Source organism: Culex quinquefasciatus, chromosome 2 (genome assembly GCF_015732765.1).
Source record: "Culex quinquefasciatus strain JHB chromosome 2, VPISU_Cqui_1.0_pri_paternal, whole genome shotgun sequence".
Lineage (NCBI taxonomy): Eukaryota > Metazoa > Arthropoda > Insecta > Diptera > Culicidae > Culex > Culex quinquefasciatus.
This window is the reverse complement of record NC_051862.1, coordinates 156,889,705-156,917,478: the sequence shown is the minus strand read 5'-3', so window position 1 is coordinate 156,917,478 and position 27,774 is coordinate 156,889,705. Positions and strand designations below refer to the sequence as shown.

The following is a 27,774-nucleotide window of genomic DNA, read 5'->3' as shown; positions in this document are numbered from 1 at the left end:
AGTCTTGGAATAAAAGAAAATCTGCAATTTGTGAAAATTTACGAAAAACGGGAATATGCAAATTTTCGCAAAAAAACATTTATTTATTCTTGAATTAATAAGGCTTTACACTTGTATGCATTCATCTTTTCTTTTTTTGTACAATATTTAAATTAAATCAAAAGTGCTCAATTTAAATAATTAAAATTAAGGATTTTTTTCTAATTTAAATCAATTGAGTTAAAATGCATATAATATCAAATTTAATAAATTTTAACAATGATTTCATGAATTTGGTAGTTCTTTTCTTAAAATTTGATACAGATATCTTCGTTATATTTATTTTTTTACAGAGATCATCATTATTTTTTTTTGTATAATCAAGAGATTTTTTAATGAGCTTTAAATCTGAAAAAAAAACTTTGGAAAAGATTTTGAATTGCCATTCCGAAAATAAAAATAAATCTTAACGATTATGGCCAGCATACGTTATTGTTTTGTTCAAACTTGGAAAAAGAAATCCAACTTGAGTTTGGAAACATAGAATTGATAGCTAAATAATTTGAAATGTAAATTATTTAAATAAGTGCAAACTTTTTGAATTAGGAATCCCCTTAACAGTTTATAAAGACAGCAGTAAAACTTGATTTTTTTTTTTCAACTCGGTTTTATTGGTGAATAATCAAGATACAATAAGTTATTTTGAAGTGCATAGCAGAGTTTTGGAGTTCCTTTCAGCTGTGTGTTGCATCATAATCCATTTCGGATCAGTTATTTCTTTATCTAAGTTTTCTTTGATAAAAACATATTTTTACACGATTAATCATCATTTTCCTGATAAAGCTGAGAGTCAAAACCGTATGCTTGATTTTTTAATCTAGCCTTAAAATTTGAAGTTTTGAAAAGCTTTTGAAATTATTTTCATATGGTGATTATTTATGTTTTCTTACTGAAACGAAAACACAAAAAGCTCCGTTTTGATTTTGACCAATATGTCTATAGTTTGAATGTATTTAAAAAACTAACTTAATTCACCTATGTGGTTGGAGCCTTCCTCACAATAATGGCTGTACACAAGTTTCATCTATTTTTTAGATCCGGCTTCCAAAAAGTACATCGATATCACTTAAGTGGCCATGTCTCGAGACAGGGTTGCCAGATCTTCGATGTTTTGCACTCGTTGGAAAGGTCTTTTGATAACCTAACCTAACCAACAATGGGTCGGATGATGGACCTGGACATAGCTTACATACATTTAAGTGAGATCCGACTTCAAAAAAGTTCATCAATATCACTTAAGTGGCCATATCTCGAGCCAGGGTTGCCAGATCTTCAATGTTTTGCACTCGTTGGAAAGGTCTTTTGATAACCTAACCAGCAATAGGTCGGATAGAGGATCCGGACATAGTTTACATACATTTAAGTGAGATCCGGCTTCAAAAAAGTTCATCAATATCACTTAAGTGGCCATATCTCGAGACAGGGTTGCCAGATCTTCAATGTTTTGCACTCGTTGAAAAGGTCTTTTGATAACCTAACCAACAATGGGTCGGATAGTGAATCCTTACATAGTTTACATACATTTAAGTGAGATCCGGCTTCAAAAAAGTACATCAATATCACTTAAGAGGCCATATCTCGAGACAGGGTTGCCAGATCTTTAATGTTTTAGACTCGTTGGAAAGGTATTTTGATAACCTAACCAACGTTGGGTCGGATAGTGGAGCCGGACATAGTTTACATACATTTAAGTGAGATCCGGCTTCAAAAAAGTACATCAATATCACATAAGTGGCCATATCTCGAGACAGGGCTGCCAGATCTTCAATGTTTTAGACTCGTTGGAAAGGTCTTTTAATAAACTAACCAACAATGGGTCGGATGGAGGATCCGGACATAGTTTACATACATTTAAGTGAGATCCGGCTTCAAAAAAGTACATCAATATCACTTAAGTGGCCATATCTCGAGACAGGGTTGCCAGATCTTCAATGTTTTGGACTCATTGGAAAGTTCTTTTGATAAGTTAACCAACAATAGGTCGGATGGTGGATCCGGACATAGTTTACATACATTTAAGTGAGAACCGGCTTCAAAAAAGTACATCAATATCACTTAAGTGGCCATATCTCGAGACAGGGTTGCCAGATCTTCAATGTTTTGGACTCGTTGGAAAGGTCTTTTGATAACCTATCCAACGATGGGTCGGATGATAGACCCGGACATAGTTTACATACAGTTAAGTGAGATCCAAATATATGTGAAAACACATTTTTATACATAACTTTTGAACTACTTATCGAAACTTCAATCTGTATAAAACTCGATCTATGGGACCCTAAACCAAGTCGAATGCAACAAGTTCGGGTCAAATCGGTTCAGTCAGTGCCGAGAAACATGAGCTAGTTTGTTGGTCACATACATACATACACACACACATACACACACACATACACACACACATACACACACACATACACACAGACATTTGTTCAGTTTTCGATTCTGAGTCGATATGTATACATGAAGGTGGGTCTACGACGTTTTTATACGAAGTTCATTTTTAGAGCAGGATTATAGCCTTACCTCAGTGAGGAAGGCAAAATGTTATTACATTTTGACTTTTATGAATTGTATTTTACGATCTGCATCATCCTTTGGTAAGAAATGCCTTTTATTTTGATACTGATACTACCGAGAAAAGCTTGAAAAATTGGGAATTTTTATATAGAATCTGAGTGGCCACCCTGAGCAAGAGCACATCAAAGTTATTTAATTTAAATTTTCAATGGATTCATACCGATTTAATAACAAAATATATAAAAAAAAATCTCAAATGAAACTATTTTAGTTTTATCACCTCTAACTTTAACTTTTCAACACCCCATCAAAAAAGGTCCCTGCACTGCAAAATTCCGCCGTAATCGAGCCCATTCATTGTCGAATTAACACCAACTTGATTCGATTCCACTCTTCAAACTTCAAAACAAAGCGACTGATTCACGTGCCTCGACATGGGTGGCAATAAGTCACGCAATGTGGCTCAATTTAATGATAGCAAAGAAGAAAGCAATGCTCGCAATGGCATACCAGCAAATCAAACCAGCCCCAAATAGGGGGGAATGGAGTGCACTTTCGATTTCAGTCTGCCTTATTTGGGAAGCATAACCGGCTCGATGGGGTTAGTGTGCTGCTGGAGTTGGGTTTGTCGGGGAATGGAATCGTCGTCGTTAGACCTGTTATTGATTACGTGCTGAAAGGTTCAATGTTTTTTGTTGGAGGAAAGCTTATTCGATTTTCTTATAAGAAAGAAAATATTGCAGATTTATTTTCTTATTTTGTTTATTATTCCTCATTTAAAATTTTGAATGTAATTGCATCATTCAAATGAACAAGCAAACCTTCCACCTAACTTCCTGACTCTCCTCACAAAAGACATCAACAGCATTAAGCGACGAACCCACGTAATTGCACATCCGATCTGTATCCATGTGCTCTTCAAACTGGCCACCCGATTGACACTTTGTACACGGGCGTACATTTACATAACCAAGTCATCAAATAACTCAGCATTGCTACTAATTAGGGCCAGAATTTACGACCGACTTAACGCCCTCGTCTGACAAACGACCCAACCCGATGGTGACCGCCACCACCTTCTTCCGAGATCGGTATAAAGATAAGCGTTTTACGATGATTAAGCTTTCACTAGATGGAGCGATTATAATTTACTCCGATGCTTTACGGTTGGCTGGATGACATCTTGGTGGGAACGGGGCCCCAAGACGCGGCCATAAATCGATCATTTATCTGCACACTACTGGTTGTTTTTATTGCGGCCAGTTCGTCATCGATGTTGCCAGAACCGATGCCGCCGGAGGCGACGGTTACGCGAGTCTCCGTGGTTTTCCGGACCTCAGAAATCGTTATTGGGGAGGGAGAAAGCTTTGAGTAAAATTTGACAAAAGGTCTCCCACCACGAAACGTGGTGGCGGTTGAAATTATGCAACAAAGTTGTCAAGCAAGGGATTAAGTCAGATTATATTCAAAGTCAGGAAAAAAGATTTTGCAACCTGGCACAAATATCCGACCTCTGGCAGAAAGAAGCATGGATCAAAACAAAAACCGAAAGGCGATTAAGTCGAGGTGAAGATGCGAAAAACTGGCGGGCCATCGCCGGGTGGCTTCCTTTAGGTGGCACACTTTTTTTTTTGGAGGCCTGACACACTAACCATACGTGGCCGCCGCTTTTGAATACTAATTTCGGACCCCAGGAGGGGCCGCGCCCCGATATGGGGTTCAACCGGACAGCGGCGGTGGTGGCGATTATGGCATAATACTGGGAGGTCGGCTTCGATATGGTGGCAGGGATTTAGGAAGACGGAATTTATGCAATGACTACCGGGGATTATGTAACATGTGCGAATTTTTATTGTTATTGTGTTTAATTTTGCACTAACTGAAGTACTTATCAATTATCCCAAACCATTACTTCGGAAAGTCGATTCGCATTTTGCCTTCCTCACTGAGGTAAGGCTATAATCCTGCTCTAAAAATGAACTTTGCAAAAAAACGTCGTAGACCCACCTTCATGTATACATATCGACTCAGAATCGAAAACTGAACAAATGTCTGTGTGTATGTGTGTGTGTATGTGTGTGTGTATGTGTGTGTGTATGTGTGTGTGTATGTATGTATGTGACCAACAAACTAGCTCATGTTTCTCGGCACTGGCTGAACCGATTTGACCCGAATCTGTTGCATTCGACTTGGTTTAGGGTCCCATAGATCGAGTTTTATACAGATTGAAGTTTCGATAAGTAGTTCAAAAGTTATATATAAAAATGTGTTTTCACATATATCCGGATCTCACTTAAATGTATGTAAACTATGTCCGGGTCCATCATCCGACCCATCGTTGGTTAGGTTATCAAAAGACCTTTCCAACGAGCCAAAAACATTGAAGATCTGGCAACCCTGTCTCGAGATATGCCCACTTAAGTGATATTGATGTACTTTTTGGATGCCGGATCTCACTTAAATGTATGTAAACTATGTCCGGATCCACCATCCGACCCATCGTTGGTTAGGTAATCAAAAAACCTTTCCAACAAGTCCAAAACATTGAAGATCTGGCAACCCTGTCTCGAGATATCCCGACTTAAGTGATATTGATGTACTTTTTGGATGCCGGATCTCACTTAAATGTATGTAAACTACGTCCGGATCCACCATCCAACCCATCGTTGGTTAGGTTATCAAAAGACCTTTCCAACGATCCTAAAACATTGAAGATCTGGCAACCCTGTCTCGAGATATGCACACTTAAGTGATATTGATGTACTTTTTGGAAGCCGGATCTCACTTAAATGTATGTAAACTATGTCCAGGTCCATCATCTGACCCATCATTGGGTGGGTTATCAAAAGATCTTTCCAACGAGTCCAAAACATTGAAGATCTGGCAACCCTGTCTCGAGATATCCCCACTTAAGTGATATTGATGTACTTTTTGGATGCCGGATCTCACTTAAATGTATGTAAACTATGTTCGGATCCACCATCCATGGTTGGGTTATCAAAAGACCTTTCCAACGAGTCTAAAACATTAAAGATCTGGCAACCCTGTCTCGAGATATGGCCACTTAAGTGATATTTATGTACTTTTTTATTCCGGATCTTAAAAATAGATGAAATTTTTGTACAATTCCATCATATCAGCCATTGTTGGTAATAAGTGAGGAAGGCTTCAACCACATAGGTGGATTAAGTTAGTTTTTTTTTTTTTTTTGAAGTCAAATTCGAGTTCCAATTCAACTGCAATAATTTAACCTATAAACCCAAGGTTTTGCACCAAAATCGCTTGAAAATCACTCCCAAGCTATTTCCTTTCGTAGTTTGAACTGACCTTCGACACACTCGGGCATCCACTCAATTATATGGTCTGGAACATGCTTCCAACGCGCTTTACGGTACAGCTTGTTCCGCGCTAAATTCCCCCGTGCCCTGTGATCCGGAACACCTCAATTTATTGCATCCCATCATCAGCATTCTTCAGCCCTTTTTCATTCATACTATGGGAACCTTTGTGGTTCCCGCTTGATTATACGTTACACCCAGACACACATCAATAATCACAACAATAAATAAAAAGTGGGGAAGAGAGGGGAAGCAAACGTCACATTGGCACGCACACGTCACCTTAGCTTGCGCGCACTCTCAGCACATTTTGATTAATCTGACTTTCTTCTCGCGTCGCGACGCGCCAATTCCGTGTATGAGTGTTGATCCGGAAACTTTGCGAATCTGGCCCGGAGATGACGGGGGTGAACCTGCCGTGGACGCGTGCATTTTTTTTTATTTTTTTTTTTTGCTCTCTTAATATTAAATTTTATGTTTATTTTTATTTCGCATGCACGTTGGCAACCGCAAATCCTTCGGATATGCGCGAACACGCAACACTTGCCGTTTGCCAGCCCAACTCCGCCGCTCCGGAGACGAAGAACTTGTTCCGGATTCGAACCTTGGCCGTTTTCGCTTTCTAAAGAGACTGTGGTGGTGGTAGTTGTGAATGGGCCCTCATCTGGTCTTGTCACTTTCTATCTTTATGTGTGTCTGGCAGTTTTATCACCTCACGCCCGCAGCACAGTAATGCTGAGTTGTGTTGTGGTGCGAGTGGCGAAGCTTTGACACTTCGATGCCTCGTGATCTCTTATGCTAACTGGATAGGAATCCCAGCAAGCTTAGTACAAGAGAGTACAGAGGCATCGACTTATGAGGCAACAGCATTACATTACTGCCCATAATTGAAAATTCAGCTTTTATGCCAAATCAAATATTCCGAGAAAAACGCGTTTTAGTGTTTGTGACAAAATCTCCGTCAAGGCAATTTCCCATAAGAGTGGCATATAAGCCGTTTGGTTTTTCGCATCGTCAGCCAAGTCTAAGCACTATTTCAGTAAAATTCAAGTTCCAGAAGATGCGTTGAAACATCCTCTACCACCTGGTGCTAATATCTCGTTTTTGCCAAAAGTGGGTATTAGCCGTTTTTCAATGGTGGGCAGAAAAGTTTGATGTATGCTAAAACTGTTTTCAATTAAATCGACATAAAAAAAGTCAAACAAAAAAAGTCAATAAAACGTACTGCTGTTCAGAGAAGAAGTAGAGAAGTAGAGGTTTGAGAATATCTTATTTTTCCGGTGATAATTTTATCATATTTGTGTTTCTGAGACAATTTCACAATAGAAACATGCATAAAAATGTTTATTTTCATTAATTTTAATTCTTTAAAAAATATATATATATATAATATATTGGTGCAATTAATTTTTCAGATATATAATGATATATACTAGGGTGGGTACGTTTTTCAAAAAGTTCTCGGATCAAGTTTTAGTATGTTTCCCCTTGTAGGACATGCCCATAGGGACTTTCATGCCAAATATCAGCTCATTTGGTTGTAAACTGGCTGCGCGCATCAGGGTTAAAGTTTACATGGAAATTACTATGGGAAATTGGAACTTTTTGTTCAAACGCTCCTACAGGTCTGAGAAAATCACGCGCCAACTTCTGGTATGGTCAGGCCTAAGGGGAATGGTCTGGAGAACACTTTTCCCGAATAGAGCATACGGATTCGTTGTACCTAGAGCTGGCGCATCGGCAAAAAAATCCGATGTATCCGGAATCAACGGGTTTCCCTGAAAAAGCATCACATTTTCCTTAGCATGCTATGAAAGCTTGATGAACACCGCGACGCCATACGTCAGGCAGCTACCACGTGGGTGAGAAACGGCTGGAATATTCAATTGCAAACCTTCTTTTAACTAGAAAATGATCATTTTGAGTAATCCTGACATTATTTAGTCGAATTCAGAATTTTTGCATAGCAAATTTGTATTTTTTTGCAAATATTTCAACCACGTGGTAGCTGAAAACTTTTAAATCAAGACTAGCATTTTAAATATGCGTAATATTCAATGTTTGGCCCTTTTAAAATGTTAGTCTTGATTTAAAAATTTTCGAAATATTTTTTTCGAAAAGATCGGAAAATTTCACGAATGTTTCATGTATTAACATTGAAAATCGGACCATTAATTGCTGAGATATCGTCATTAGAAAAAGGTGGGTTGTTTTGATGAGATTTAGAAAACTTCAATTTTCGTGTTTCATTTTCTTAAAGCGGCTCTATCTCAGCAACCCGAGGTCCAATCTTCAATGTCTCTTAGACAATTTTATAGCAAATTTTCTGAACTTTAAAAAAAAATATTTTTAGAAATGGTCACTCATGGTCACTATTTTTAAAAATTGAAAAACTGCAAATATTTCGCTAAAATCAAACTTTTGGTGGCTATATCTTGAAAACGGAGCCCTTTATGAAAAAATCTGTAAAGTACTTTTCGATTGCAAATTCAATTTTGCATAAAAAAATAATGTCAAACTTGTTTTTGCATAAAACTTCGATTTTTTTTCAAAAATCACTATTTTTTCAAAAATTCATAACTCGGCGGCAGATTTTTTGACCATGTTTCTCTATTGCTCAAAAGTTGCGGATTTTTGTCCCCTAAAACATATCAAAAAATCTCGAAAATCAAAAAATAACTATTTTGGGAAATTGAGTTTTAGTAAAAAAAATGTTGATAAAAAAATGTGCAAATTTTTTTCCGTGTAACTATTTTTTTTTCAAAAGTCCTCAGCAATACCTACAACTTTGCCGAAGACACCAAATTGATCAGAAAATTCACTCAAAAGTTACAGCTGTTTGAATATTTACATACCATTTTTGTATGGACAGCAGCCAAAATTGTATGGAGACTTGTGTGGGTGAACCAATGACGCAAAATAGCTTATTTGGTCATAGGGAAGGCTCCCACAAAGTTTGAGTCAAATAAAAAAATACAAAAAATAAAAATGGTCGAAATCAGCCGATTTCGTAGAGAGTTGCTCATAGGGCTTTTGTTAATTTGATTTGGTAAACCGCGGTGGATTTTCTTGAAATAATTCGAACTGTCAAAAATCCACCAAAGCATCTACCACATTGATCGCACAAAAATCTGTGGTAGAAAAGTATCCACCGGTAGATGCTTTGGTGGATTTTTGACAGTTCGAATTATTTCAAGAAAATCCACCGCGGTTAACCAAATAAAATTAACAAAAGCCCTCATGTCTTATAATATTGCTTGAAAAATTTAAAACTATCTGGCGTCAAAAGAAAAATTGTTTCAAATTTAATGAAAATATTTCATCCGAGAATAGATAAGAACCGGAAATAGTTCGTCGCCGTCGTGCTAACTTGTCGTACGTGCATTTTAGGCCAAATTGAGATAAGAACGCCATGTTGTGCAGCTCACAATGCCTCACCTTTTGAACTTCACAGATCCTCAAAGTTCGATTTCAATCCTGAGATATTCAACGAAATCAGAAAAAACTCCGTGCATTTCTGTCACTTTACATATGAAAGTAGTTTCAATCTTATCGTGATAGCTTGTCACTACCTGTAAATTGATGTAAGTGCGACAACTGGCCAAAGGGATTTCAGGACAGAACTCGTTTGACACACATAAAACTACCGTAAACATTAGTAATTATAACTCGGAACTCCAGCAACCAACCTCATTCAAAAATGCACTGAATGTTCGTCCAAACAAAACGTGTTTGTTATTGTTTATTGTGTGCTCGAGTTTTTGTTTATTCAAGGTCAAACATTAAAACGCGTTTTTCTTGGAACGTCGAAATGGCGGGTGCGACAAGATAGCACTTTTCTTCATGTACCGTAAACCGAGGTGGTTTCGATAGGCAAAATTAAGAGTACTAATTAAATACGTACGGCATGGCCATTGTGTGGCCCCTCCAGAACATGTTTTAAAAATAATAATCTTGGAACGCGATTTTCGCATCTTGGAACAAACCTTACCTGCTGAAATACATTTCAAAAATTAATTGAAATCCTATCAATGTCAACCCGGTTTACGGTACATGTATAACAGTTTTTACCATACAAAAAATCCTCAAAGGCTAGGAGGAGGGGCTCCCATAGTCAGAACGAGTTCTCATTTGAAATGTTGCCTTAATACATATGGTTTAATATTTGATAATAAATTGGAAGTATCCGGGTATAGGGACCACCCTAGTTTTTTCAGCTTATCACATTTAGCCTAGTCCAAGGTATAGTGTCAGGTTGGCCAATCACCCGACAGCATCGATATTTATAACCGATGTAAGACACTTTTAATCGTTGTTTGCAAAGCCCAAACGAATCAACAAACCCCTCTACATTGCGCATTGGAAAGAAATGCGCAAACGGCATTCGTCAGATTTCCCGTGAGCCCCATTTTCTTTAATTTAAGCTGCCGATGCGCGATGATATTCCACCGTCGTCGTGACTTGATTCAGTGAAATGCTTTCCAAGGGTGGGGGAGTGGTTGGGGTTTTTTACATAAGACCTCAACTTGAGGACACGAACATTGGGAGGGACAATCGTCGGTATCGGCGAAAAAGGAACAATTAATTTGCCTGTGGGTTAAATCGATGCCGACGGAAGGCAACAAGTTGACGTGACTAGGAAGCTTTCATGCCAACCGATTGTTGTTGAAGCCCTGCTGCTGTTATGGTTGCTGGTAAGATTTTAATTGATCGATCCAGTGCGTGATGTAATCGGTTGTTTTGCTGCGATAACGCTTTCGAAACATGCAAAATGACCGCAGGGGAAAAAGACTTCAACGCCGACAAGCAGACGAACCCTCCCAGTTCAAACAGAGTTCGACTAGTGGCGCACACACAATAGAGGCAATTTCAAAACATAGTATAGTTATTGCATCGGTCATGTGTAAACCTAGATTCTTCTCCATTATCCAGCCGTTCATAATACGGAGATTTTAGTGCGCTCAAACACCGGCCATTGTTCGCTTGGGACGGACCAGACGACACTTGGCCCGGCTGAAGTTCCCACAGCTGTCAAACACACGGCACGGCGTGCTGATAGAGTTAGTCAACGCAATTGCGCAAAAAAAAACAGTAAAATCTGCGCGCAAGTATGTAAAAATTGCTGATAGAACACGTGCGATAGCAGTGCGGTGGCGTTGACAGCAGAGCAATTCTCTACGAAATCGGTCTTTTTTCTTCAATTTTAATTTTTGTATTTTTTAATCCGGCTGAAACTTTTTTGGTGCCTTCGGTATGCCCAAAGAAGCCATTTTGCATCATTAGTTTGTCCATATAATTTTCCATACAAATTCGGCAGCTGTCCATACAAAAATGATGTATGAAAATTCAAAAATCTGTATCTTTTGAAGGAATTTTTTGATCGATTTGGTGTCTTCGGCAAAGTTGTAGGTATGGATACGGACTACACTGGAAAAAATAATACACGGTAAAAAAAAATTTGGTGATTTTTTTATTTAACTTTTTATCACTAAAACTTGATTTACAAAAAAACATTATTTTTAATTTTTTTTATTTTTTGATATGTTTTAGAAGACATAAAATGCCAACTTTTCAGAAATTTCCAGGTTGTGCAAAAAATCACTGACCGAGTTATGAATTTTTTAATCAATACTGATTTTTCAAAAAATCGAAATTTTGGTCGTAAAAATTTTTCAACTTCATTTTTCGATGTAAAATCAAATTTGCAATCAAAAAGTACTTTACTAAAATTTTGATAAAGTGCACCGTTTTCAAGTTATAGCCATATTTAAGTGACTTTTTTGAAAATAGTCCCAGTTTTTCATGTTTTTAAATTACTGCACATGTTTGCCCAGTTTTGAAAAAAATATTTTTGAAAAGCTGAGAAAATTCTCTATATTTTGCTTATTCGGACTATGTTGATACGACCTTTAGTTGCTGAGATATTGCAATGCAAAGGTTTAAAAACAGGAAAATTGATGTTTTCTAAGTTTCACCCAAACAACCCACCATTTTCTATCGTCAATATCTCAGCAACTAATGGTCCGATTTTCAATGTTAATATATGAAACAATTGTGAAATTTTCCGATCTTTTCGAAAAAATATTTTTGGAATTTTCAAATCAAGACAAACATTTTAAAAGGGCGTAATATTGAATGTTTGGCCTTTGTGAAATGTTAGTCTTGATTTGAAAATTCCAAAATATTTTTTCGAAGAGATCGGAAAATTTCACAAATGTTTCATATATTAACATTAAAAATCGGACCATTAGTTGCTGAGATATTGACGATAGAAAATGGTGGGTTGTTTGGGTGAAACTTAGAAAACATCAATTTTCCTGTTTTTAAACCTTTGCATTGCAATATCTCAGCAACTAAAGGTCGTATCAACAAAGTCCAAATAAGCAAAATATAGAGAATTTTCTCAGCTTTTCAAAAATATTTTTCAAAACTGGGCAAACATGTGCACTAATTTAAAAAAATGAAAAACTGCGACTATTTTCAAAAAGTCACTTAAATATGGCTATAACTTGAAAACGGTGCACTTTATCAAAATTTCAGTAAAGTACTTTTTGATTGCAAATTTGATTTTACATCGAAAAATGAAGTTGAAAATTTTACGACCAAAATTTCGATTTTTGAAAAATCAGTATTGATTAAAAATTCATAACTCGGTCAGTGATTTTTGCACAACCTGAAATTTCTGAAAGTTGGCATTTTATGCCTTCTAAAACATATCAAAAAAAAAAAATTAAAAATAGTGTTTTTGTAAATCAAGTTTTAGTGATAAAAGTTAAATAAAAATCACCAAATTTTACCGTGTATTATTTTTTCCAGTGTAGTCCGTATCCATACCTACAACTTTGCCGAAGACACCAAATCGATCAAAATTCCTTCAAAAGATACAGATTTTTGAATTTTCATACATCATTTTTGTATGGACAGCTGCCGAATTTGTATGGAAAATTATATGGACAAACTAATGATGCAAAATGGCTTCTTTGGGCATACCGAAGGCACCAAAAAAGTTTCAGTCGGATTAAAAAATACAAAAAAAATCGAATGACCGAAATCCTAGAGAACTGCTCAGCAGCATACTCGGGAGATCGCGATAGGGCCCAGACGGAACATTTCCCTGATGGGAGCGGTACGGATAGTGAGGTCTTACTGAACAGATGGAAACAGATGGTTGGTTTCGGTTGAGTGAGTCCGATGTGGTCGACGGATAAACCGTTTCTATTTGCAATGCGTATCTGAATGTTGTAATGCACTTTGGTATTACATTTTCTGAATCTGTTGTCAAAACAGGTACATTATTTTTTTCGTATTTTTTACGTATTTTGAGAAAAATGAACTTTATTTCAATGTTATATGGATTTAGGCATAGATTTTTTTTTTTTGAAAGCCGAAAATGAAATTGAAATGACGCCATGTGAATTCAAATTCACGGCTCGAGAAAAAACCACTAAGGGATATGCAAGACCCCGAGACATACATTTACATTTCGATTACCAGTTTGCGGTGAAGAATAAATCAATTCGTATCTTCACTAGATTTGTGATCAACTGATAACATTTCAAAATGATTTTTTCCGTGCTGATATAATGATTGAACCAGTCAAAAAATCTTTGAATATTTGTTAAATTTCGATGTACAGTAGTGCAAAAAGTTTTCTTTTTGATGAAAAAACGTTTTGTCAAAACTTGGATTTTATTTAGTTAATGATTGAATTAATGAAGACAACTGATTGGTGAATACAAACTTTTCTTTATTGAAATGTTGAATCAATGTTTATTTACCCTCATCTCCTCAGCTTCATTCAGAGATAAGGGACATAAAATTTAACCGTTTCAGGCCTGATGGTAATAAATCAAAATCTTTAAAAGGAGTCTATAATTTTCGTATGGTCCTCAGAATCATTTTCTCATCAATTTAATTTTTTTTTCAAAAATTCAGGCTGGAAAGTGTTAAAAAAAATTACATCTATTTTTTCCACCTTATTTTATTAAACCAGGAAAAAAGATTGAAATATTCATCAGGAAATGGTGACAGATTTTCAGGTGAATATTCACCAGGTTCACATTTTTACACATTTTTTAAGGTAATATTATGTACTCAAACAACCCCTACCAAATTTTGAACATTCCAAAATTCAACTTTTTTGTTGCTGTGTAGCCAAGCTGAATTAAATGACACTTTTCTTTGTAGATTCTTTAATTCTAATATCGAACAGGAAAAAATATGTTTCACATAAATTAAAAGAAGAAGAATAAAAAACTATTTTTGCTGGATGTTTTTTATTTTTACTTTTTTAGAATTTATTTGTTAGGAGCAGTTCTCTCAGATTTCGGTCATACGTTTTTGTTTAAATCAGACTGAAACTTTTTTGGTGCCTTTGGTATGCCCAAAGAAGCCATTTTGCAACATAAGTTAGTCTATATAATTTTCCAAACAAATTTGGCAGCTGTTCATTCAAAAATAACGTATGAAAATTCAAAAAAACTGTATCTTTTGAAGGAATTTTTTGATCGATATGGTGTCTTCGGCAAAGTTGTAGGTATGGATATGGACTACACTGAAAAAAAAATACACGGTAAAACAATTTTTGGAGATTTTTAATTCCACTTTTTGTCACTTAAACTTGATTTGCAAAAAAAAACTGTTTTGATTTTTTTTCATTTTTGATATGTTTTAGAGGACATCAAATGCCAGCTTTTCAGAAATTTCCAGGTTGTGCAAAAAATCCGACCGAGTTATGAATTTTTGAATCGATACTGATTTTTTCAATCGATGTAAAATCAAATTTGCAATCAAAAAGTTCTCCAGTGAAATTTTGATAAAGTGCACCGTTTTCAAGCTAAGGCAATTTTTAGGTAACTTTTTTGAAAATAGTCGCAGTTTATCATTTTTTAAAATTAGTGCACATGTTTGCCCTCTTTTGAAAAAAATAATTTTGATAAGCTGAGAAAATTCTCTATATTTTGCTTTTTCGGACTTTGTTGATACGACCCTCAGTTGCTGAGATATTGCCATGCAAAGGTTTAAAAACATGAAAATTGATGTTTTCTAAGTCTCTCCCAAACAACCCACCGTTTTCTAATGTTGATGCCTCAGCAACTAATGATCCGATTTACAATGTTAAAGTATGAAACATTCGTAAAATTTTCCGATCCTTCCAAAAAAAATATCTTCATAATTTTTAAACCTAGACTAACATTTTAAAATGGCGTTATATTAAATATTTGGCCTAAAGAGTATATTAAATATACTCAAAGAGAAAAAAAAACTTAAATATAATTAAAAACATCCAGCAAAAAGCAAAAATCCAGCCAGTCTTTTATCCTTCTTCTTTAAATTTATGTGAAACATATTTTTCCTTTTTGATATGAGGATTAAAGATTCAACTAAGAAAAATATCATAAATGTTCATTAAATTCAGCTTGGCTACTCCCGATTTACTAAATAAGGTGTAAAAATACAGATGTAATTTTATTTAACACTTTCCAGCCTGAATCTTCGAAAAAAAAAATTGCAATTGATGGGAAGTTTGTTTAATTTTTTAAAAGTTAATTTTTGATTTTTTCTCTAAGTCGAAGGGGATTGTTGATTGCAATAAACAAAGTTTTAACTTTAAAAAATATTAAAACTTCTTGGCTTTAAAACATATTATTGCTCCATGATTATTTAAGAATTTTTTAAACTTTGAAAGCTATTTGCAGCGTTGGTGCCTTCTTCACTCTTTACAAACAGTGAGTGACATGATGGGACACATACATTTGAACACAAATTTCATCTATTTTTTAGATCCGGAATAAAAAAGTACACAAATATCACTGAAGTGGTCATAACTCGAGACAGGGTTTCCAGATTATCCAGATTATCAATGTTTTGTACTCATTGGAAAGGTCTTTCAATTACCTTATCAACGATGGGTCGGATAATGGATCCGGACATAGTTTATATACATCTAAGTGAGCTCAAATAACTACATAAATAGCACTTAACAGGTAATAACTTGAGACTCAAGACAGATTTCCGTGAAAACTCGTGAAATTTATTGATTTCTCAAATCATTGCTTAGAAATAAGAATTTTTAAGTAAATTTGAATAGTTTTCAATTGAAAAGTTAAAAAAAAGTGAATTCTACGAATAGTTCAATGATGTTAACAAAAATCAGTCAAAGAAAAAAATATATTCGCGTAACAAGAAAAATCAAAAAGAATGATATGATCAATCATTTGATTGCTTTTTTTAAACCAAAACATGTTAAAATTGTCTAAACAAGAATTTTGTGATTAGTTCATGAAAGATCGCAAAGATTTTTTTAAATGAAATGATTTATTTAAAAGATTAAATGAATAGTATTTTTTGATCTTTAATGAACATTTCAGATTTTTGTTGAGTCCTGTTTAATTTTTACGTTATTTATTTATTTATTTGTTTTCTTTGGAAGTAAAAAAATCCACTTTTTTGTTTGTGCTGTTCTGATTTTGGACACAATTTGAAGGTTTCGTTACAGATTACATTATTTTTGGTTTTTTGCCTTTTATTTTAGTTTTTGAAAAGTGACAACGAATCCTCCAAAAATATTTTTACGGCTTACATTACTTTACAAAAGTTATTTCAATGATTTTGGCTAGACAAGATTGTTAAATGCTGCTTAAATGTGTTTTGGCGATTGTCCACGCTCCATAAAAAAAAGATTTTATTTGTATGGAAATTGTCCATTGACATTTTTTTTTAAAAAGTGTCTACGTGGTTTGTAAATGGTCCCTATGTTAAAACTGAAACCTAAATATTTTTACAAATTTTGCGATTCTTTGTAGAAATGTTTGTATCTCGTTTTAAGCAATTGCAGCAAATTTTGAACCTGTCAAAATAATATCTTGATTTTTGACTTCTTTATGAAAATTTTACATAAAAAATAGCATTGGTTTTTAGGGCACTGTATTGGGCACTAAAGAGCATTATTTAAGGTTAGCGGCTATGATTGTGTTCAAGAAAAGCAATGTTAATCTAGTTTCTCCTGGAAAACCCCCTGAAACCATTAATCATTCCCACTTCCCCACCGCTTGCGGATCTAACTATCCAGCAAATAGAGTTGCTCATTACTTAATTAGGCGGGTGCGCTAACATTTCCCACAGCAATTTTCGCATACCAATTCAAAACCCTCTAGCAAATTATTTCGTCTGCCATCCTTACAAATGCCACCCAGCACGCGATCATAAGCTGCTGCTCCCCCCTCGCGCCAATTAATATTGCTCAATTTAGAGGGTTGGCAACTTAAACAAAAACGTCCACGATCTTAATCTGGACCTGCTTCTGCTGAAGCAACACCTCAACCGGTACTAATTATTAGCAACGCCTAAACAATGACTACCGCCGTCCGCAAGATGATTCGCACAAGATTTCCCAGAACGCGAACCAAACTCACCGCGGTGCCCCTTCTGGCACTTTGTGTTTTGACTGCGCGCGCATTACTGTTATTATGTCAGCCCCTTAATTGCTGCAGAGTAAGCAAAGTAGCACAACCCATACTAACCATTGCTCTTTTTCTGTTACTTTCATTTCAGGTGAGTTGTTCTAGACTGCTAATGGAGACGTCGTTGTTCTCTGCGCGGGCACGGAAAGGTTAATTGGTCGACACGGCGCGGCGTAACCGCCAAGGTTGTTCTCCGCTAATCTCCGACTCCGACAAAGTTTCGCAAGGTTCATCCTCGCCAGGTGGCCAAACGGTTGCCACACAGATCATCAGCAGCTGCAGCAACTACCAGCTACCAAGCGAGGAAAATCTGGAAAGTTTCGCAATAGTTTGCTGTAATCCGGACCCTAGTCAAGGTTCATTAGCGGAGGAGGAGGAGGAGGGGATCTGCATCACGCGTCCATGTATGTGCTCAAGTCAACTCATCTGATGCAAGATCGTCTCTTGGGCAGGTGATAAGTTAGCAGCAGCGCAACCAGTTAGGTGATCGACCAACTGGAAGATCCGATTAGCGCGCAATTCCTTATTGGGATATTGGCGACCGCGAACGAAGGTCTCCCCTCAATTGCGCGATGGTCAGTGAATTTTCACTTTACACAACTTTCAACCGGTTTCGGGACCGGATTCCCGGACCAGCGCAAGTCGATTCCTAGGCCCTAGTCGAGTGGTTGCAGCAATGCAATTTTTTTTTTCTTTTCGAAGAATGTGACGTGTTTTGTAAAAGTTGTTTATTTTTTTATCCTGCGATTTTCTGCGTGGCGGTACTACACAAGGGAAGATTTTCCTTTCACCAGTCAGACAGCGGATCGAGTGCGCTGGAAAAACGGTTTCACTTTCAGTTTGAAATGTTGACGGATTTACGCGCGAAAAAGTTGCTTGTGAGGTCGTAAACTTACCTAACCTGCGCTGTGGGGAGAAGATTACGCAAAAAGGATGCAAAAATGTTTAATTTTCGAAGTGAGAAAATACTTATTATTTGAATCAGTTTATTAGACCAACTCCAACCATTTTCAAATTTAGCTATTGGCATTTCTTTCTCTTATATTGAATTTCCTCGTTTTCTAAAATAAATTGAGTCATTTTCATAACAAATCTCTGTTCCCAGCTCATCTGGGCGTTCGAAGAGAAAATCCACACATCCTAAAACAAAAACATCCAATTATCAATAACAGGATTTGAACTAATCCAGTTATTTCATCCCATGCCCATGCCCATTATGGTTCAAAATTATCATTTTTATATGAGATCGGTGCAAGTTGGAAACTACTTTTCAAACGTTGATTGAAATTGGCTAACTATCTTTGTCTAAATAACTTTCAAAAATTATACATGGAAATTGATATTTTTATTATTTTGAACTCATTAAAACTATCCATGCACTTGCATTGGATTTTTGATTTTTTGAATATAATTTAGGCTTATACAACATTCATTTAATGTTTTTGTCCCTCGGCTTTGGTCAAGGTTGGGCGGAGCCAACAAAATTAAAAAAAATCAAAATTCAAGCTCGATTTTTTTACTTTTGTAACGAAAAGTAACGACCAGTTGTTACAAATCCCCGGGAAACTGGAAGTTTTAAGCAAATTTCCAAGGAAATCCCAGGAAAATTTTAACTAAATGAAAATCGTTCTGATCATGGTTCTGATTAATATTGTGCAACAAAATTGTAAAGGACAGCAACTTCATTGGTCAAAATAAGTGTAAAGATCAATTAATGGCTGGACTGCTTTTTAAATAAATCGTACACTTTCAAGAAATTAGTTGTCTTCCGAACCGTCCCATAAATCAAACAATGATCTAATGTTTTTTTTGATGCTGAGAATTATTATTTTTTAACAAAATTTTGGGCAGTGGGTAGAATGAATCCTTGCTCCACAACCATAGAATGGCTTTTAAGGTGAAGCCGTTGATCATTTTCGAAGATAATTGATCATCACTCTAAAAAGTTCTGAATTCAATTCAATTTAACGAAATTCTGCACCAAAATGAATCAGCATGTGCCGGTTGTTGACGCTGCAGAAATTTTTGTTCTAAATCAATTGTGCGTCAAAATTTATATAATTTTGTGGAACAGTCGTTGACGTCCTAGTTGGCTATCATTGATTAATGACGATTTCCATAACTTCGCAAGGAATGGGATAATCGTTACCAGTATCAAAAAAAAGTAAACAACTTGTAGGAAATTTTGTCAAAATATTGATAGGGACGCAAAATTTATACCTTTGAAGTTATTTAAGCTATTGTGTTTCATAACAACTGCACCAATGTAATTGTTAAAGCAACCTAATAAAATGAAAATGAAATGAAAATGAATACATAAATAAGACTAATACCGACGACGTTATACTATGCTATCTGAAAAATGTTCAATCGATGTTATAGTTTTCCAATGATAAAATTTTATTCAATAATATTTTTTTCCTCTTTTTTTTGAGAACAAAACTTTTAATAAAATTTACAGTTGCCTTAATATTTGCAAACTGATAATTACATGAAAATATACTTCTTTTATGTATAGTTAGCAATCATGTTTTTCTAACGTTCATTTGAGGAATTCTTCAGAAAAATTGGAATTGGATTTCATTTGTACTCTTTGATTTAAAAAAAAATGATCTTACATGAAAAACAATGTAAAAATGTTTCATGATTTCAGTTTTTCTTAACTATCGCATTTTTTCCCCAAATTTTAATTCAGCGGCAAAAGTTTTTTCCTAATTTTTCTGTAGCTCAAAAGATGCCTTCTCTGGTCCACCAAAACATATAAAAATATCGCTGATGAGAAAATGCGGATTTGAAATTTAAACTATTCGTGAAAACACTGACTCGAACAATCTAAGTCAACACTTGCAACTTTGCCGACGAGTCCAAACCGATCCTCAAATCGATGTCTCTGTGCTCTCTTATGCCAACTATATAGAAAAACCAGCAAGCATAGTACAAAAGAGCACAGAGGGATTGAAATATCTTTCCGAGGTATAGATTTTTGAAAGATTACATTTGCAAAAATTTTATGAACGAACCTTTGCCGAAATAATTTGTTATTTGTTTAGCAATTTTTATATACTTTATATTTATTTTTTAATCTTTAAGTATTATTTTTTTTTGTTGAAAAACAATAAACATTGAAAAAGAGAATCTGTAAAAATAAGCAGAATATCTTTATAGCCGAGCGGGCTAAGGCGCAAATCCTTACAGGCCATGTTGGGTTTGAATCCCGTCGGCAGCAACTTTTTTTTTGCGTTAACGTAAATTTTACCTGCAGTGTGTAATATTAGTGCATTTTTCACAAAGTGATGTGCATGCTTTTACATGCGATTTTACCATAGAATTTTTTGCTGTGAAGTTATCTTATAACGTCATGATTCGAATTCCCGGACGCCTCGAAACCCGGACACCTCACCTTGTTTTATTAATTATTTGGATACAAGTTCAAATTATGAATGTCAAAACTGTGTTATTTGATGAATTCTAACATCAACTTTCATTTAAAGTTTGTTTGAACGCAGTAAAATAAAATTATAAGTTTACCAAAAATGTGAAACATTTCACTGGAATATTTCATATGCGTTCGATGCACCGGGAAGGCAAAGCAGAAATTTATGGTTTTGATTTTCTTGAATTGTAGCCAATTTGTAAATAAAATATCGATTGTTTTGATGTTAAAAACTTATTTGAGACCTAAAGAATGGCATTCACTAACAATTAAGTCCAAATTTGTGCGATTCATAAGCAAAATCGAGTGTCCGAAATTAGAAGCAAAAGTGTCCGGATTTCGAATCAGCTTCTATCAGTGTCCGGGATTCGAAGCACATCAAGTCATTTTAATTTTAAAAATCTGATGAAAAATTGTAACAAAAGACCTATTTTGCATGCATTCTCTTAAAACTGATTGTTTATACTACATCCTGATGATATTTCTACATTTCCAACTTATTACATGTATTTTGCCAGCTATAACAAAAAAAATACGCTACTTAGTGTCCGGATTTCGAATCATGACGTTAATTATTGAATTTAATTGGCCTGATCATTTTGAGCATTCTACTAAATCAGGAAATCATAAATAACAAGACAACACTTAAACAGTCACAAACCAGTTGTAACCGCACAAAATGTATTATATGTTTATGGTCAATTCAGCAAGATGCCATATTTTAATTTTCAATTTAATCTGTTTTTCTGTTATCTGTTGTCTTATCTGTTGTAATTCTCTCACATTGCACAAATTGCAATTGCTCTTGCAAAAACTTACATTCACATTTTGTTGACAAACACATCCAGCACAAGTACCATAATTTCCCCCCATTCACTCATAATGACAGCCTCTTCACAAGTGTAGGTACTCGAAACATCGATGCCAACTGACCGCCTAACCCACCAATCAGATCATTTACATAAGATGTCCAACACCACGCCTCAACGTCGGTCAATCAAACTGGTCTGCTGACCCGCAAAGCGTTCAACGACTTCAACAGTTCATGCTGTCGGTGGTATGGAGCAATGTTAATTGGCAAATTGAACGCAGACCTCAATTGAGCGATGAAGAAGACTCCCCGCTGAATATCAACTACCTTGTCAAGACCACTTGGCAGTCGAAGCTCGTATGCGCGATGACCCGCAGCAAAAAAAAAAAAGAGAGACATAAACGCTTCTTCCGATAAGGGGTTCACCTCGCAGAATTTGCATGTTTTTGGCATCAAAGTGGTGGTTTAAAAGCGATAAGGAAGACTACCTTGCTCGTAAGGAGGTCAACTTGTCGTGAATGGTGCAATTCTGATAGCCATAAGAGTATATGAGTTTATAGAATTTTGTACGTTTTATGATAATAACAACATTAGACTTGAAGATTCGCTACGTCCTTCACAATTCATTACTTTGTCAACACTCAGCTGCAGAGTTTGATTTTACCCCATCATGATCACACAGCAACATCTCTAGCAGGTATCGTAACGGCTATGGTTATGCTGATAATTTATGTCACACATGGCACCTCAGAGAGAAGCTTCTCGTCCATCATCGCGGAAAAACAAGCCGTTCTTCTCCGGTGTCGGTACCTGCTTCAGCCATTTCATAACAACTCATCACAGATGAGCCGGCAGATGCTGCATACATATAGGAAGAAGTGCCTCACTTCACAAACATGAATCTTAGTGAGCTCAACGCTGACCCGCAGCTACGTGCAACAAGTCTTAAGAGCATCATTAGCCCAAGGTGGATCAGCTGCAGCAGAGCAGCTTCCTCTCTACTCAATCGGCGAACTTTTAAAAGCGCAATAACAAAACAAAACCCAAAAAAAAATCTGCGCCACCTTGAGAAGCCTGAGATGATTAATTTCCAAACATTCATCAACCCCCCCTCATCAGAAACACCAATGCGCAAGATCACGTGAAGAACATTGCGCGCGCGCATCGTTGATGGGCCCTAAAAACGTGTTCAATTACGGCTTTGTACCCTCCTTTAGTGCACATCTGACTCTGCAGAAGTGGGGCTTATTATGCAAGATCGTGACCACGAGGGGAGACGTTCCAAACATATCAATCCCCCGGCCACTTTTAGTTTCGTTTGATTTCAATTTATTTATTCGGCCTGACAATTTGAGGCAAGCCGAACAAACTGAGAGGATCGTTTGATGGACTGCCGACGACCGGCGAGCGGGAAGGACGGATTTGGGAAACACGAGTTTGGCTGTGTAAGCAGGGTTGAATCACCGGATTTGTTTTATGAAAAGTTTATTTTTATTTTTGATAGTTTAAAATTCTAAAATTGATGAATTGTTTCTGTTCAATTGTCTATAATATATTTTTAAGAAAACCTTTTCTTTAGTTTGAAGGATCCTTAAAAAGGTTCCGTTTACCATATTATTGGTCAATTTTAAAGTAAAAAACCGCAATTTTATTTTGCTACACGAAAAATTAAATAAGTTTATTTATTTCATCTCATTTTAAATTTTTGGTGAAGGAAAGTGGCCAATGGTATAGTCGAAATTGGATGGCACTGTATCAGGTGAAACAAAAAGTTAAATTAAATGATTTCATTGGAAAAATGTGATTTCGATAATCAATTGTTCAACTTCAGAAACCCAACTTTACCTCAAGGCTATAGGCATACCTAACAGTTGTAAAAAATCAAAAAAAAATACTACTGATAGCTTTGGAGATATATTCTTTAATTATCTTGAAGATTTCCAGCGCCAAAACATTTGATAGAAACTTGCTTGCTCACTTTTTATTGAGCTATTTATCACTCGAGTTCAGTTGAAAACGCTTTTAATTAGCCTTAATTGAATGTCAAAGTTCTGACCTGCCAACATTATAGGCACGCTGGAATTAGATGCTGTTCCCCTACTTATTCGGAAAATCTTTTTAAAAAAATAATGGTTTTGGCGATTTTCCACGCTTTTTCTTTTTTTTTGTATGGGAAATTTTTCACAAATGGAGGGGGGAGGAGGTGGAGATTTAAAAAAAAGTATCCACGTTGTTTATGGATGGTTCCTAAGAATATTTTTTCATTAATTGGCCATACATTCTATGACTAGTTAAGCGCTTTTTTAGATTAAAATAAATCTTTTTTTATTTTCCGAAAATTATTAAATCCTTCTGAGTAACAGAACGTTTGTGATTCAATTATAAAATAACTAGGGAGATTTAATTTGCAAAAAAACTGGTTGGATCGATAATTTGAAATCATTAATTTTCAGAATACATTTTTAATCCTCGGCAAATTCTACGTAAGTTTGAAGTATTCGAGTTGGAAATTTGATTATTGAAAAATAATTAAATAAAACATTTTTGAAAAAAAGTTCGGCTTAGTTTACCCTGTGATCTATAGTCAAATGCTGTATCAAGTAGGCGAAAATACAACAGCATAATCTGACAAAATGTTAAAAACTATTTTAATTCATTTTAAATGGCATTTTTTCAATCAAATTACCAACTTTTTAACTTCAAACTTACGTGAAATTTCCCGAGGAATTCAAATACATAAAAAAATTTGCCCAAAAAGTGCCAGGGCAACAGTTAACGTTGTAAATAGTTTGTTTTAGAAAAATCGTAAATCTATGAGAAAAACTGCCATTCCGTAGGCTTTTAGTCCATGAAATTATCTCTTGACCTTTGAGAGTATGGTTGTTGAAAAGTGTTGCATAAATAAGGCTACCAACTGTACGGTTTTTTTCCTTATCATACGGATTTTCGAACCTCTTCGCGGATTTGTATCAGGCCGGAATTTTGGTAGGGAATTTTACGCATAATACGGATTTGTACGGAATTTTAACAACTTTTTAATCATTGAGTTGCTTTTTTGATTTGGTCGAAGCTTTTGATAACTAGAAATTATTATTTTTCTGTGAGTTTGATTTATAAAGGGAGAGTTTTCCAAGGTTTCCTCAATTCAAACTTAATTATCAATAATTCTAGAGTGTTTGAACTATTGTCTTCCATATCTTGAAATGACCTTTTAAAAAACTCTAGAATTCATCTTTTAAAAATTCCTTACTAAATATATTTATCCATTTCCAAAGGCTTTCTAAAACTTGTGAAAATATTTGAACATTTGAATTAACAAATCTAGATTTTTTTAAAGGTCCTATAAACGGTTGTGTTTCACATGTTATAGGACCTTTTCAATAAAAAAAACTCTGGAAAAGTGTTCGTGAAAACACTAAGAACGATATTATTCGTAAAAGGAAACTTGACATTTCGTAAACTTTTAAACGATTAACAAAAAATAAAAAATAATAACATAATGATTTGATTCAAATCACGGCCTTTTGTAAAATTTGTTAGCAGTAAAAACGACACAGCTTTATATTTTTAATCCTCAAATATATTAAATTTAATTTATCTAAGTAATTCATTGACAGTTTTTGTTACACCATGGTGTCATTTCGGCAAAGTGTGCGGATTTTTGCTCAGCAAGAGTATGTAGCCTTATGCATAAAGATATTAAGGTTTAAAAAAAATCAATTTTTAACAGTAATTTGCAAAAGCTATGAGAAAAGTCAAACCAATCTTAGATGTATAAAGCACATTTTAAAGTGCTTCAAAAGACCTTTTGAATGCATCTAAGAGAGTTGGAATTGATCAAGTTTTACGCAAATGGGAGCAATTTTAAGATTTTTTAGGTTTTTTGGACCTCAAACTTCAATGCCCGTTTTACCCCAATTCCCTTTGTCGTATAGGGCTCATATTTGGCATGAGTTCATCTCATGTAAACGCTGAAAGACATCCAAATCGGAGCACCTCGATACGACATCTATAGAGAAAACCGAGCCAAATCTACAAATACTGCCCCTTAATAATTGATTACAGTTTGAATCTATAAAAAATATCTACCTAAAATGTAAAAAAACATAAAAAAAATTACTCAATGAACTTAGATAGGATGGCGAAGATTTTAAACAATAATGCTACAATTTATTTTTCTTGAAAGATCAGTATAAAATTAACGAAAGATCAAACCATTGACCGTGATTATTGGGCCAATACTTTTTTTTATGTCGGAGATGTTGGCGGCTGGTTCCTGGGCGGCAAGGCCAGGAACCGGGGCACGGGCGCGGTCAGCCTTGGGCTGGTTTCAGCGCTTCCGCGCCCCCGGGATGATGACCGAAAATTCGGTGGTGAGGAGCCCGGGCGGGATTGATCCCTGATCGTCTGCTTGAAAGGCAGATCGCTTAGCCATGTAGCTAAGTACCCGGCCAATACTTGTTCAGTGCACGTTTTTTTAACTCGATTGCATTCATGTTCATACCAAAAAGTAAAGTTAATTTTGGGTGCATACCAGAATTTCGATATTTTTCTAATAGGCATAATTTTGGCAAAAATAAATTAAGGTCGTAGAAGGTGTCCTTCATTTTTGGGGCAATGACTGTCAATGATGGTTCTGAATTCATGGTTCAGAAATACATAGTAAATTGAAAAGAAAAAATAATCACGATTTGTAAAATGCTTCTACAAACAACACAAAGAAAAAATTGATTGAAGCAATTTCGGGATTTTCATTGACTATAACTAATGTTTGCCTTCTCGAGATAACGATCCGTTTTCAAATATTGTGATAGCATAAACGGTTGCTTAAAAAATATGGAAATTTTAATGGACAAATACGTGTCGATTGACGAAAATAGGCTTCTTGGGCATATCAAACGTGTAAGCAAAGTTTCATCGCAGTGCAGAATACAAATATTTATCGTTTAGGGTCAGTAAACAATGAAATAGGGGTTCGGCGATAGCTTTGGTGATGATTTTTTTTAGCATGGTCAATTGCCCACATTAGGGGGAGGGGGGGCCTGCAATTTTCAAAATAAATGTCCATGTGGTTTATGAATGGTCCCTTTACTGAAGTCTCAAAGAATTGCTCAACTAAGATAAACAATTCACCCCTGTTTAATACAACAAAAAATTCTTTGATGACGATCCACATCAGAACAGCTCTGCAGAGATCTCCGAGGACGACGTCACGATCGCGCGTAATCACCACCAATCAGAGGTGGGTTAGATTGACAGCCGTGATTGCTATTGCGAATCCCATAATAGATAGATTAGACTGCTCCACTGACTGCCGGCACTGCACTGATGGTGTGCTTCGCGGTGCATTACTAATTTGAGTATGATTTAGCCAATCGACGACTGCTTGACAGCTCTTGTTTCTTTTTCTATGAGCAGTAGCATTACACTCGTAATGGTGCAATTGGTGTTTGACCTCCTTGGAACAAGATTCAATCATCGTCATAAAGAAAACATGTTAATTTGAATAATTTCAATTACACATCTCAAATAAACTATCAACTAAAATAAATTTAAAGAGAGTACAAATAGTATTTTTACAAACACATAAAATTAGATACATCAACAATAAACGAGTTCAGCAACCTCTAGTTTAAATGTCCAACATATTTAAATAACAAAACAAACAACCCGCCACTCATCCCCCCTCCCCAAACCCAGTTCGGTCAGGGTGAGGGAGAGAAAGTTTCGTGTTTATTTTTGCGCATATATGTAGTAATCACGGGTGAAATATCTCGCTCAGACCAGAAACGTGATTCCAAACTTTTATGGCCGCGGCCTCCGGTCAGGTTTTCGGACTCCTTTCTCCCCCTCCAGCGCCGGTGAGGACTCGGCTTGAATTTCGATCAACTCCCCACGGCAGGGAGAGAGGAACAGAGATTATGCAATGAACGGTAGCTCCTCTGATGATCTAGGATTATGCAACGCAGTTGGACACCCTTTATTTTGAATAACTGGAATAGTTAGCAAGTCATTGTTGGGCTCCCTTTGACGACGTGACCAAACTGAACTTGGCCAGAGGGCCAACCTTCGGTGAGTCGCGAATCGCGACGATGATTAACATGTTACAATCATCTAATCAATTTCATCAATAGAAATGCCACCATTAGCATAACAATGGAGGCACACTGC

The 27,774-nt window shown here is 35.8% G+C and overlaps 1 protein-coding gene across 2 annotated transcripts in view; it reads left to right on the top strand.

Annotated features, from left to right (window-relative positions):
* LOC6037381 overlaps positions 1 to 27,774 on the top strand; it is a 47,721-nt gene that overhangs the window by 10,033 nt on the left and 9,914 nt on the right. Inside the window, exon 1 of one of the 2 annotated variants that reach the window (XM_038256186.1) lies at positions 17,611 to 17,763. The exons of the other annotated variant lie outside the window; for it this stretch is intronic. Within the exon in view, the coding sequence (XP_038112114.1) occupies positions 17,762 to 17,763 (2 nt within the window). The 5' untranslated portion in view covers positions 17,611 to 17,761. Of the gene's footprint in view, positions 1 to 17,610; positions 17,764 to 27,774 lie in introns of those variants that run through there. 2 annotated transcript variants of the gene reach the window in all.